This window comes from Cydia fagiglandana, chromosome 18 (assembly GCF_963556715.1).
Source record: "Cydia fagiglandana chromosome 18, ilCydFagi1.1, whole genome shotgun sequence".
Classification (NCBI taxonomy): domain Eukaryota; kingdom Metazoa; phylum Arthropoda; class Insecta; order Lepidoptera; family Tortricidae; genus Cydia; species Cydia fagiglandana.
Window position 1 is genome coordinate 1,933,273 of NC_085949.1, and position 13,420 is coordinate 1,946,692.

General features: G+C 37.4%; 1 protein-coding gene across 1 annotated transcript; it reads right to left on the bottom strand.

Moving 5' to 3' along the window:
• Nucleotides 1–10,200: 10,200 nt before the first annotated feature.
• Nucleotides 10,201–12,670, bottom strand: LOC134673244 (glutamate receptor-like). Its single transcript, XM_063531207.1, has one exon. The coding sequence runs from the start codon at nucleotides 12,111–12,113 to the stop codon at nucleotides 10,764–10,766; it is 1,350 nt and encodes a 449-aa protein (XP_063387277.1). The 5' UTR covers nucleotides 12,114–12,670; the 3' UTR covers nucleotides 10,201–10,763.
• Nucleotides 12,671–13,420: the final 750 nt, after the last annotated feature.

A 13,420-nucleotide genomic window follows, 5' to 3' on the forward strand; every position in this document is an offset into this window, starting at 1 on the left:
AAGCGAAATGCACGCGCATCTAACATCATTCACTTGTGAAGGTGGTACAGTTTGAACAGCACAACTGAATTTAATTCTACATCTTTTTATACCTACTATAATAGCCCAGTTACACCCCCAAAGGTAAATTTTTATTAATATTTTTAATTTACACGTGTAGTAGTCGTAATTGTGAAAACCAGTGAAATAAGCGGTCGCGGCTGCCGTACAAAATTTGTACGGGAGCGCTTTTTATGTGTAATGATCTCGATTGTCTTATGTGATCCGTCTAGTATACGGTGGTTTATGCTTGGACCACAACATAAAGTCACCACACAAAAATAGTATTTCCACAATGCCCCGCTCCAAACAAAGCCTTTTGCTGGCGCAGCTTTTTATCCCCGATTTTGACGAGATCTTTAATTCACATGTGTAATTGCAGCTGATGTAATGAAACTAATGAAATAAAACTAGGGAAATTGATTGTAACGTGAACAATGAATTTAAAATACAAGAGAAGAGTAGAAGAGAAGATATCCCTTTTAGGGATAAGTTCGCCTTTGTACTACAAATTTTTGTTTTATCTGATTTGTAACCAATATTCCTCTCTTTACGTACAATTAATAAAGCGTTACTAACTTAATTAAAGTACATCCCACGAAAGCTGTAACGAGTTCGAAACGTCGGGATGTTGTTTAAATTCATTATATGCGATATAATCTGTTTCCACTGCTTTATTTCATGAGTAATTATCACGGTAACCGAATACGAATACTATTTGTACTTCAAAATATTATGCCAAAAAAACGATGACCAAAAACCAGGTTAATACAAAAACCCAAATCTCTCGAAGATACCTAAAAACATTTTCATAAAGGCCAGGAAAATCCAAAATCCGTCACAAAAGCGTTACACGCACGCACACAATGATATCTAGAGACCCGAGTTTCCGACCCCGGCCTATAAAATTTTACAACTTAAAACGCTGGAAAACTGTATTTACTGGGTCGTTAGTGTAGGGAATACCATCCTGTAAGGTGTCGAGGATTATGTAAGAGACTTATATTTTACTTTTAAAAAACCACATCTCCCAGCTTTAACACAGACTATTTTAAGCCGTTGAATTAAAAAGACTCTTCAAGAAGCACGGCAGGTTGGTCTGAAAGTTCAGCCACCTTTGCTAGACATTATAATAGACCGGTCACTCAGACCTTAAGTTTTAGTCAGGCAGGTTTTCGAGCAACAACGCAACGCACAACACATACAACACAACTTTGACACCCACTATCATCAGTAACCCTTAAACAAGATGCATGTAGCTGCGTCGAAATATCGGGAGCTCGAAAACAATACATAAGGTAATCACGGTTCATATCCCGGTCGATATGAGTCTAGTGAAACTAACAGTGAATCATTCAAAACTTTTATTAATAATGACATAGCCTGAATAAGATTCAAATACTCAATAATGTGCACAGTTAGCTTGGTCCGACTCTATCTCTGTTCAGTTGTGACTATCATTCGAAGATCGTAGTTCAAAAAAATGCGGTAGGTATGGTACCTACTGGAACTGTACTGTAGTTGGGTGCTTTTACGATTACGAATTCGAGCACAAATCAAAATTTTTTATGCCTACCAAGAAAACGCAGTTAAACAACATAATGCATACAACATACTATTTAACCAGAAATGAGCATTCCGCAACAAAATCTGTTTAATAACAACCATAAATGTATCCGCCATTGCATTAGAAAGCACATGTTCTAAATTTAAAAATGGCGTACGTTACTAACATCTGTTATTCAGGACCACCTAGTGAGACAGGCCTGACACCACCATTCATCTTTATTCGCTTAGAACTAGTGATGTACCGACAGTGGTTTTAGCCGAGTAGCCGACTAATCGGCTCTCAGATGGCCGATTAGTCGGCCGACTAGTCGCCCTGTCGGCCAAGTTTATAGTTGTTACTAACATCTCGATAAAGGTTATATTCATAATGGCCACTGCAGGAGCTTCATCTAAGTTCGGGGATATTAGAAAAACAACTGTTTTGCTCCTTGTAACCAACTACAAAATATTACACGGACTGTGATGATATACATAACAACCTACACATGAATTTAATATGAACAAAAGCACATTTTCAACCTTAATACGTATATGAGTAAAATGGATATAAGACATTTGAATAGTATTAGCTGTTTATTTGTTTAATAAACATATGTCCTGTTTTTCTGTAACTAACAAATGGCCGACTAATCGGCCCTTTTTGCCAACTAGTCGCCGACACATATCTGGCCGGATAGTCGAGTCTTTCCCGACTAGTCGGTCCATCTCTATTTCGAACCAACATCCAACGACAATCAAATATCCTTAGCACCTTCAACTTAAAGATGAATATCCTGTATCTCAACTGTAAAGGTAAAGTTGTTTAGAATGAGGAACCATGATCTTACAACACTCTCCTACCCTTAACACTATTAAAATAAAGTTGAGTTTCTATTGTCTGGACTGTTAAGATAAGTTTGTTTGGAAAGAGATGCTAATTTATGCTATTCAATGTGTATTAAAGCTTATTTTGATGGGATAAGGTCGAATTTCGCTAGTGGATGGATGAATTATGAAGAGGTGCAGGTGACGTTTCGTTACCGAATGTATGAAGGTCTGTATTAGATCCCTCTTGAAGTATTTGGGAGACGATTTCAGTTTGCGTTAATAAGCACTACATTATTACGCCGATAATGATATTTCCTTTAAATGTCTACGTCAATATTGTAGCAGCATCAGAGCAGCACTAATCAAGTTTTGTTAAGAGAAAATTTGGATTTTTTTTTTGATATTTCACCCATATAATATATAATATATACCGTATAATTTCTACCGCTTTGCCTTTTATTACAACTACCACACAATTCTTATGTCAGCTCCCTGAGCGAAGCCGGGTACCTCAGCTAGTATAAACATAAAGAATAAATATAATATAATCAACACATACGTGTTTATCTCATAAAAGTTTGGAGGTCTAGGTCAGTAAAGAGTGTACGATAATGCGTCCAGTTGATATGTGAACGACCTTTAACCAACATTCTCTTGATAATAAAATGCATCTTTAAAAACAGATAACGTAATAAAAAAGTGTTATTCTACATTTTTATACAAATAAGCATACAGCCCTGGGGCCTATTTCACCAACGTGACAAATGTCGCATTTGTCGACATCACTGTTACTGACGTCACAGGCCTCCATAGGCTACGGTAACCGCTTACCATCAGACGGGCGGTGTGGTTGTTTGCCACCAACATGTTAATTAAAAAAAACTCCACTATATCGCCGTAAATAAGTATTTATTTTGCGAAGCTAATGACATTGTCACAAGAAATACGACAATTGTCACGAAATTCCGACACAGAACTCATTTGCTGTCAAGAATTACCGAAAGTTCTTTGAAATCTTGTGACAATTGTCATCATTATCATCATAAACATCACAAGGGAAATACCTGTTTTTTGCCGACATGCCGATGCCGCCTCTTTTTCCACGGTGCGCCTCCAGGTGGTACGTGGGCGACCTTGCCCTCTTTTTCCGAGAATTTTTCAAGTCAGCCCTTGCTTGGATAGATTGTTTGGCTTTCGTAAAACATGTACGCTGGATACAGCGCCATTTCCTTAGAAGTATCTCAGAAATTGTAACTAAAGCTTCATAAAATAAGCTGATCGGATACAGCGTTATATAATATTATTATGTAATATTTACAAGCATGTATTAGACGAGCAACGTACAGCCATTTCCGAAACTACACACAAGGGAGCCGGGCAATATTCAAAGCCAAACGAATTTCCAAGAAAACTCAAAGGGGATACATTTTATTTTATATTGGGGTGGTTTAAGACGAGGGAAGTTGGGGGATATTTTGTCGAACGGTTTGCTTAAAATCTACAAGTTTACGGGGTATACATCTTCTTCTCCGTCGAATTACTATTGGCAGAACAGTCGTGGTCACGTTGAACGACGAACGCCACCACCACCGCTACGCCAGTTCTCCCTGGCAGATGCTTCTCTGGCACATGTGTTAAGTGGGGTGTTGCTAAGGGCTTTTATCTGATCCGTCCAATGCATTGGGGAACGTCCTCTTGACCTACAGCCATTGACCCGTCCCTGGACAACAAGTCTCTCCATGGCCTGCTCTCCACAGCTAAACTGAGGAATGAACTGTCGCCCATGATATTTCCGGACCGGTACGATTTTCAAACCCTTAAAAAAAGAAAACCGGGCAAGTGCGAGTTGGACTCGCGCACGAAGGGTTCCGTACCATAATGCAAAAAAGGCAAAAATAAACGGTCACCCATCCAAGTATTGACCCCGCCCGACGTTGCATAACTTCGGTCAAAAATCACGTTTGTTGTATGGGAGCCCCACTTAAATCTTTATTTTATTCTGTTTTTAGTATTTGTTGTTATAGCGGCAACAGAAATACATCATCTGTGAAAATTTCAACTGTCTAGCTATCACGGTTCGTGAGATACAGCCTGGTGACAGACGGACGGACGGACAGCAGAGTCTTAGTAATAGGGTCCCGTTTTACCCTTTGGGTACAGAACCCTAAAAAGAGGGTACTCCAATCTTGAAGTGGTTGAAGTGTCCAAAGTGGGCAACCTACTTGTAACCCCTCTTAACCCCTCAAGGCGACGGTAATTGCTTACCATCAGGCGATTCGTCTACTCGTTTGCCTCCTTTATCATAAAAAAAGCACTGAATATCATCGAAGTCTATATAATATCAACTTAGCAACCAACTTGACTAACAAAAAAAAAATAAAAAATCGACTTATAAAAAATTATCATAGATACTCGTACCTAAGTTGATAATGCTTCCTATAAGACACTTTGGTACATGCCCAATAAGCTATTCCTTACTTACAGGCAGTAGGACACCTTATAATCCCTCACGGAGAAAAAAATCTAGTGTTCTTTACCAGAATATTGTAAATTTAACTTGATTTTATTGTATTATATGTGACAACTAGACTTTTTTTACACATTAACAGAAAATTCTAGTTCTTTACAACATCATTTCTAGTTCCTATTACCCACTTACCTAGTATCGTAGAAAATAAATTTTGTGTAGTATACAAAACCTATCTGTAGCCATCATTATAGGACAGGGTAGAGTTTATCAGATTTTTCATTTGTTTTCAATATCATTACTGCGGACTGAAATAATCAACAATTTCTGTTTACTATATGCAGTATTGGAGAATACCAGATTTATGTTTGTATTAAATATAATTGTTGTGGCATGAAATAAACAGTATGTTCTGCACCTCTAGCACATCTTGCATCCGCGACTTAGACCGCGACTCGAGTCGCCATTCCCGCGGCTGTCAGATCTGTCGATTTTCGTAGCATAACTTGTACCCGCGACTGCAACAGCCGCGTAGAGAACTCAAAGTCGCGGCGCGACTCGTCAGTGTTACCCGGCGAAATCAAAGTCTAAACAAATCGATATTTGCAAGTGGCAACACTGAATCGGAAACCAGGGATGCGCTTAATCATTCGTTCGTTGGTGGTAAAAAATGTAGTTTTTTGTCGATGGTTAAGTTTTTCCTGTCAAAGTCAAGGAACTTTCAAATTTTGTTAACATTTAATTACGGGAAAAAATATGAAATAAATGTAAGTAATAGAGCCTTATATACTTAATATTGATAATATTCCTTAAAATATATATTGTTTAAAAAATTCTGTTTAATAAACCTTTTAAATAAAATATTTTTGTAAGTAACTATAATTAATGGAATTATTATTATTGGTTTTGTTTTCATATTCCTGTTGTAAATAGTGTTTTTTTTTCAGAATAAGTTCAGCATTATCCTAGACACGATTGATATCCCAGCACCCAAAGGAAAATACTGTTAACAGGAACGCGCCAACGGGACCCGAAGTTGAGAGTCAGGAAGGAAACACACTAGGCAAGGCAAGCTTATAGGTTTCAGAGGTATCGTCTTGGGTCGTCCCATTCGTTTTTCGTCAAATTCTTAAATTAGCCCTATTCTGCTTTCGTCACTCATGCTACATTCGTCACAATCGTCGATGGCTTTCAATGTAGCATGAGTAACGAAAGCAGAATAGGACTAATTTAAGAACTTGACGAATAACGAATGGGACGACCCAAGACGTTACCGTTTCAAAAGCGGAGCTGTCCCCTTTTCTAAATTTACTAAGATGTGAGAAGCGCTTTAGCTTTAAGAACACCACCGAGGAAGTGAACTATTAATAATAACTAGTAGTAACTCTCAAATAAGTTTAATATAGTTTTTCTTGTGCCAATAATGGATGGCATGTTTGTGTACTGTGTAACTGTTTATGATTTGACAAATTGATATGAAAAGCTTATTTCATAGTCCTCTATGAAGTCATGACCATATTTTATTGTTTTGTTTACAAACCAATTTTCTTTCCAGGGTGATATTTTGTCTTACGCCGCATGTCGAAGAAAAAGGAAGAGAGAAAATACTTTTCAAGAGTTCAATAACCCTTAAGAGTTATTACCCAGAAGATTCTTACAATTTCTCTATTGTGGTTCTAGATGTTAATATATATTAGGTTTAATAATAAGAAGTCGAATATTGCAAGAATATACAAAGGCAAAGCAATATACTATTAATTTAAATATTGTTTTTTTTTCTCTCCTTTATTTTTACCTGAAAAGAAACAAAAATAAAGTAGGTAGGTACCTAGAACCCTCCCATGCCATGATTAGCTCCCCAAGGCCCACTTCATACCTAATGCTGACAGCTACGTATCATAGGATGATCGTATCAGGCCCTGTCAAACATGAAGTGAAACATCTAGAACATGGGTATGATCTACAGGAGTTTAATATGGTAGACCATATGATAACCGTACCTATGCTACGCAGACTATGACATGAGCGTAACGACTCCTTCAAAATATTGTTGGTCGACTCGGTCCAGTCACGTTACGGTATGGTGTTGGCAGGGGGTGGAATGGTTTAGTGGGTGATGACTGATAATATTTCATATAAAGCATGATTTTGAGCCGGTCATGATCCTGTTATAGCCACGTATTACATCATTCTATTACGGTACGATGCAGCGGGCACAGGCCACATGTAGGTATGTTTTGTTGAAGTCGAGGAAGGTTCCAAACGGTACCTAAATAGTAAGAGATTGTTGAAATTAGACATCTAACCGTGATCCTAAATATTACTACTAAGACTATGGCTTACTTAATAAGTTGGATAGTTTGTTTTGAACATTTGTACCTACCCACCTCATCGGCTTCGTTCATGTACAAGCAAGCGGGCTACGTTGTTAGGTTGATGAAAGTTTTGTGTAAGGAAGTCTTAGGATTACTTTTACAAACTTACGAACCTGAATTGAAATTTAAAAATCCTACATATGTACCTATTTACTTAAATGAGTACCTACAAGCTAGCTGTTTGAAATTAAATATGAAACTTGTTTTTAAGTTATAATTATCATGAGTTTAGTTAAAAAAGTACAAGCAAACCACCCGCGAGAGCGAGTCGCGTTATAAAGTCGCGTAGACTTCGACTCGCGGATTGACATAAAGACGAGAGAATATTTTGTCTCAAAATAGGCAGTTGTGCTACGGATTTTAGTTCAAAGTCGCGATCGTTGTCATTTTCTGACAGTGACACCTGATCGCGAGTTTGTCGCGGCTCTCGCGCGTGAGTTGTGCTGCCAACACGCGACAAGCCGCCAAGTCGCGCCGATCTGTCACTTCTCACGCCTGTCGCGGCCAGTTGTGCTAGAGGTGCTGTTTACTATATATATTGTAGAGTTTAACGGGTTTTATATTTGTGTTTAGTAAATCATTATTGCGGACTGAAATTGTAATATACTGTCGAGTGAAACAGAGTTAGGTTAAATATCTTAGGTGAGTCTTCGCTTTAACATGCTTTTGTTGCGACGAAGACTTACCTAAGGTGTTTAACATTATTCTGTTTAACTCGGCAGTAAGTACCTACATTGGCTTAGTCCGCAATAATGATGTTTGTGGTATAGGTGTGGTGGCCTGAAACATAAACAGAAAAATCTCAATCCTAATAATTACTATGAGTAAAGTAAAAACAAACTTTTCTTTTTAAATTCGTTTTATTTTTAGTAGTACATAACATAAATTTAACACAGAGATCATTTTGGTAGCAAACACAACACACAAACAGAACACTCCAATATAACCTTATCACTATTAGCAACATATGTATAAATTTTCAATTAAACCGCAATTCGCTTCGTCCGCACTTGTTCACTACACACAGACACTTTTTTTTGCTAAAACCGGTGATCTAAACAGGAATGCCTGAACCTGATTCATTTATTATTGGTGACACTTGAAATGAACTCTGTCCGGACTTCGGTGAAAATGACAGAATGTTCTAGGCGCTGCGTGCGGCGGCGCAGGGGTGCGGGGGGCCGCAGTTAGCTCATGTCGTGGACCGAACAGTTTTTCGTTACAGGCAAATAATATTTTGTTTAGTGTGCAATAATATTGTAATGCCAACAATTTTTATTGTTGCTGGAACCACTCTTTATTGTTATCATTAAAAAGAGTATGTTAGACAACAGAGAACGTATCTAGTTATGAGTAAAAATATTCATAGTAATCAAGAAATTTCGAGTAAGTAATGGGTATTAAAAATCCGCTAACAGGTACGAGAAAATCTAGTACCTATAAATGAATTACATAAGGTGGACCTTAAACAAAGATTTTGTAATACACACTTTTATTATTGGTGTGTTAAACTAGATGATAGTGAACCGAATTAATAAATATTGTAAACATCGCAATTATTGTAAAGTGTTGTATGCTAAATGCATATTTTACTCTGTTACTATTAGTTTGTTACCAAAACGATATCAGAGTTCTAGTGTACTAGAATATTTTAACTAGAATATTCTAATATTGTCCAAAATACGAGTCTATTAAACATGGCTGAAATCTGTTTTCCTACACCAGAATCATAACTACTATACAATCTGGTAATATTGTAAAATATTTTTTTCTCCGTGCTTACTTACACTGAATTACCCATCATCGGCAGTAGGACACCTTATAAGAGCTTAAGAGCATTAAATATACCTAATTGTTTTCTAAATTGCACATTACCAGTCGAAGATTATCTTTGGCTCGTAGGTCAACAGCTCTCAAAATGTCTGATATATAAGTAATGAAATGAAGTTCATTAAAATGGTGATAGTACACATTAACTACGTATTTGTATAGATATTTTGTAAACATTTGACATCTGTTATATGCAACCCGATAACAAATTGTATTCAATATAAGTCAATGTAAAAAAAAAATCGAAGTTCTCTATCTTGTATTTTACTTACCTACTGCTAAATTCTGAAAGTGCAATGCAATTAACAACAAAACTTTACGGTAGTTACCCGTTTTGAAGTGCATTTCCGCATTTTATTAATCGTATTTTCCTACAAAATTTTAGACATCAAATATTAACCAACTTCACATACATAATTCGCAATTTAACAATATCCGCTGATATTTTTTTTTTATCTTGGAATCTCCCTGGCTCTACCATCATTTACGCAAAAGAAGTATGGTGCAATGTGGTATTAAAAAGTCGAATTTACCTCCCATTCTATTTATATCCAAGCCTCGTGCCATCATCTGACTGACATCTACATTAGCCCCTAAAAGCCTCAATTTCCCCCTAATTTCCCCTACAAACGTATTAAGGACATGGTAATTCGTAAATCCCGCGCTAATGATCAGCCGATGTACCCTCAACGCATGATTTACATACAAACTTGAGCTCGTTATAACATCAAAATGTCTTAATTCGATTCAATATCAATGGCAGTTACGACCTTTAGTGATTAATTGTGAAGTAATGTACACCCGGTGTCGCGATTACAGGCACATTTACATGTAATCACCTTAGAAGTAAAAGGTCTTATGTTTATATGAGAATCCTGGTCACGGCACCATTTTGTAACTGAGCCCACTAATACCTTTGACAATACAAAATGTCAATCAATTTGCGAACCTATTGCTTCGAGTTAAGGTTGTCGTGTTTATAGATGTGGATTTAATAGGTTTGCGCGAGTGATATCAGAATTAAGTGGTAACAGGTGGTTTTCGTGTTACTTGATGTAGGATCATTAGGAAACCAGTCTGTATACAGGTAAGTACAATTAATTGATACATATGTAAATAGGATACATGTAATGTAATGAACTAAATTCGTATGACAAATATAGTGCTAAACTAAACAACAGTATTTAATCAACTTGTTTGTATTAGCTATGTATCTAAGAAAATATTAAGTAATCAACGATATGGTTAATATAATAAATACTTAGCTCAATTTAACATCTGAGTCTTAAAAGCGGTTGATAATTAGAAAAAAATAACACTTTTTAACCTCTAACAATCGTGTTCTCTAACAATATTTCACATATGTTGATAGTTTCACAACTATACTTAAGTACGTTGTTATTTCAAATTTTAAGGGTAATTAGGCCTCTTAATTACCTAGATAAGCCATGCCTGCGAAGTGACGAATTAAGCCCCGTTGAAATTGCATTTTCCATCCATCCGAATGAAGCCTTACGAAGATTAATGTTAGCTATAAGTACAATATAAAATAGTGCCACTGTCACTTTAGTACGCTGTCAAAAGTGTCAAGTAGAGAGTTTGAAATAAGTAGGTACCTAAATTCATAGGCCGTACCACGCCGCAAGTGCCGAAACCGGTCGCATTCAACCAATCACCTAGGAAAACAGATTAGACCCACCCTCATAGTCTGATAACTGCAACTTGCTTTTATTATCGCCTTGAACTGCCTTTACTCGATAAACAGGCATGGCAATGGGCTTATTACTTTTACGTTTCTTTGAAACATTCAAAAGCAACTCCACTACAAACACTATAATGCTAGCCGCGTACATAATACCTATAAATATGAAGGCACCCAATAAATGCCGAATACCTAGAGGCACTACTTTGCTTGTCCCATCCACGCCCACAGTATGAATAAACAATTCTTGATTCCATTTCTCTATAAGTCCATTTTCGGATACACTGCGTATGATATTGTTAAAGCGCTCTAGCATAGGAAACCAGCGCCGTGCAAGCAATACTACACCGTATTTGTAAAGATTGTTGCCTTCTTTAAAACAGTATAAAAGCTGCTCTCCTTTCCCTAGTTTCTGATCCTGATATTCCGCCTGACGACGCGATGTCACTACGGCGAAATTCCTCTCCAAAGCAGCCCGTTTAATCCCTTCAGAGAAACTCGTCGAGATGTATTTGCGATACAAATAAAACGAACTTGCGTTATTAGTCTCAAAATAGGATCTGTAGATCGCTCTACCTCCCAAAGGAATGCCGGACTGGATGAGATCAGTCTCAGAGCTTATCTGCTTTTCGTATCGCGGGTGCATTAGAAAAGTTCTCAGAAATGACTCGTACGATATGGACATGATCATACCAAAGAATAACCAAGTAAAGATTAGGATCCGGAACGTTGCACTCTTTGGTTTAAACGATGCGCCCCATCCTAGTATCATACTAAACGTGAATAGCAACGAATTAGTAGGTAGTTTTGTCACTTTCCTATCATTCTCTCTGTAATAAATATAATGAAAAATTATTCCCATTGTGACTATGCTCAGCAACGTAGCCACCCACGTCGTCCATTGAAATATGATCACCAAATTGTCCCAAGTCGACGCTTGGGCAGACTTGGGCACGCACCACGTCATCTCGTCCTGCGTGTAGCTCACGGTTGGATAAAACCACTTGCGGATGGTCCTCGTAACTTCTATGTCACCGATCACCAAATCAACCGAGTCGTTCCGTAGGATCCCATAAGCGCCCGTCGCCGTCCCGTTCGGGTAAATGAGCCCCCAATTTTCCGGTACATCAGATATTCTCACAATCAGGCTCATGTTTGTGAACTCGCTAATCAGTTTCACTAGATTGATTTCACCGCCTTTTTGGAATTCGTAAGCATCGGGGTAGGGAGTGTTTGTTAATTGGCGGACTGGTGGCATAACGTAAGGTTCCGAGATAATAGCTTGTGTTACAAGAGGACATTTTTTCATGTTAAGTGGAAACATTTCTCTCTGAGCATTCTTCTGTCACACAATGCTATTTTTACATGTATCTAGAATATAAACGGAATCGCATTCACCTCCACAATTCGTATCGCTATAAGGCGCCCACGTATATGAAATCAATCCTGCATCGTCTGGGGAATAAATAAAGACTATGCTTTTCAGAAGCTTGTATTCTCTCAGTTCGTTGATAAATTTCTTTGCGATTGTTTCACCATCTTCATCTGGCAAGAGTTGATAATAAATAATAGCTTTAGCTAAAGGATTCCAAGTTGGCAGCTTATTCAGCTGCAGGATGTTTCTTACGAGCTCAGATTTCTCTTCTAAAATCAACATATAATTTTTAGCTTTCTCGGGGAAATGGGACGCGTTAGCATGTTTATAGAATGAATCTTTTACCATAACGGAATATTTAATGCCGCTGTGGATGGTGCGCAATAATAGCATCTGCGTCGTAGAAGCATAAGAGTTAATATTGATTATGACGATGCTTCCGCTTAGAGCTTTTTTCTCTACGAAATATTTTGCGGACAATTTTAAGACGCATTCGGCAGTGTCTTCTATTTGTGCTGAATCGCCAGATGCCGTTAGCGTAGAATTCTCGCTTTTTACAGAGACAAAGTGAATAAAACATAAATATGATGTGAATAATGTGTAGTGCATCTTGGTTGCGTAGTGGCGGAGCAAAAAGACTCAAAGGAATCAGAGGGAAGGCCTTTTATTCTTGTTTATGAGTGAGCTCCCGTTTGATGTTGGCAGCGATGTGCAACTGTTACATTATTATTTGAAGCAAGATAGCTCGTATTTTATTTACTCTGTAAACAAGATGAAATTTAATGAAAATGCAGTGTTATTTATTTAAAACTCGTTCGTACAGTGTTTTTTATGCATGAACGATGTCTGCATTAATGAATACGTTATTTCTTATATTATTTTATATTATAACAGTATACAGTCTGTTTCTGACCGTGGGGCTTTAAATACAAGGCTTGATTTTACTCGCTAAACTGAGCTACTGTTACTATGGGACCAACCCTAAAATCGAGGAAAAATGTTTGGCTTTTCCATAGAAAACGTCGACATCTGATCAGCCAAAATGTATGAAAAAGTGAAAAAAAAATCGGGATTTCGGGGTTGGTGCCATAATAAAAGTATGTAGCTCAGTTTAGCGAGTAGAATCGAGCCCTGGATTTAAAGCCCCATGATCAGACACAGCCTGCATTATAAAGATTCCAATTTTAATTTGGTTGAACGCGGCTTAACACAATGTATTTTTAGGAGAAAAATATTAATAATAGACGGATATTTTT

Coding starts and splice junctions, on each gene's coding strand:
- LOC134673244 (XM_063531207.1), bottom strand. CDS start 12,113: ATGTTTCCACTTAACATGAAAAAATGTCCTCTTGTAACACAAGCTATT.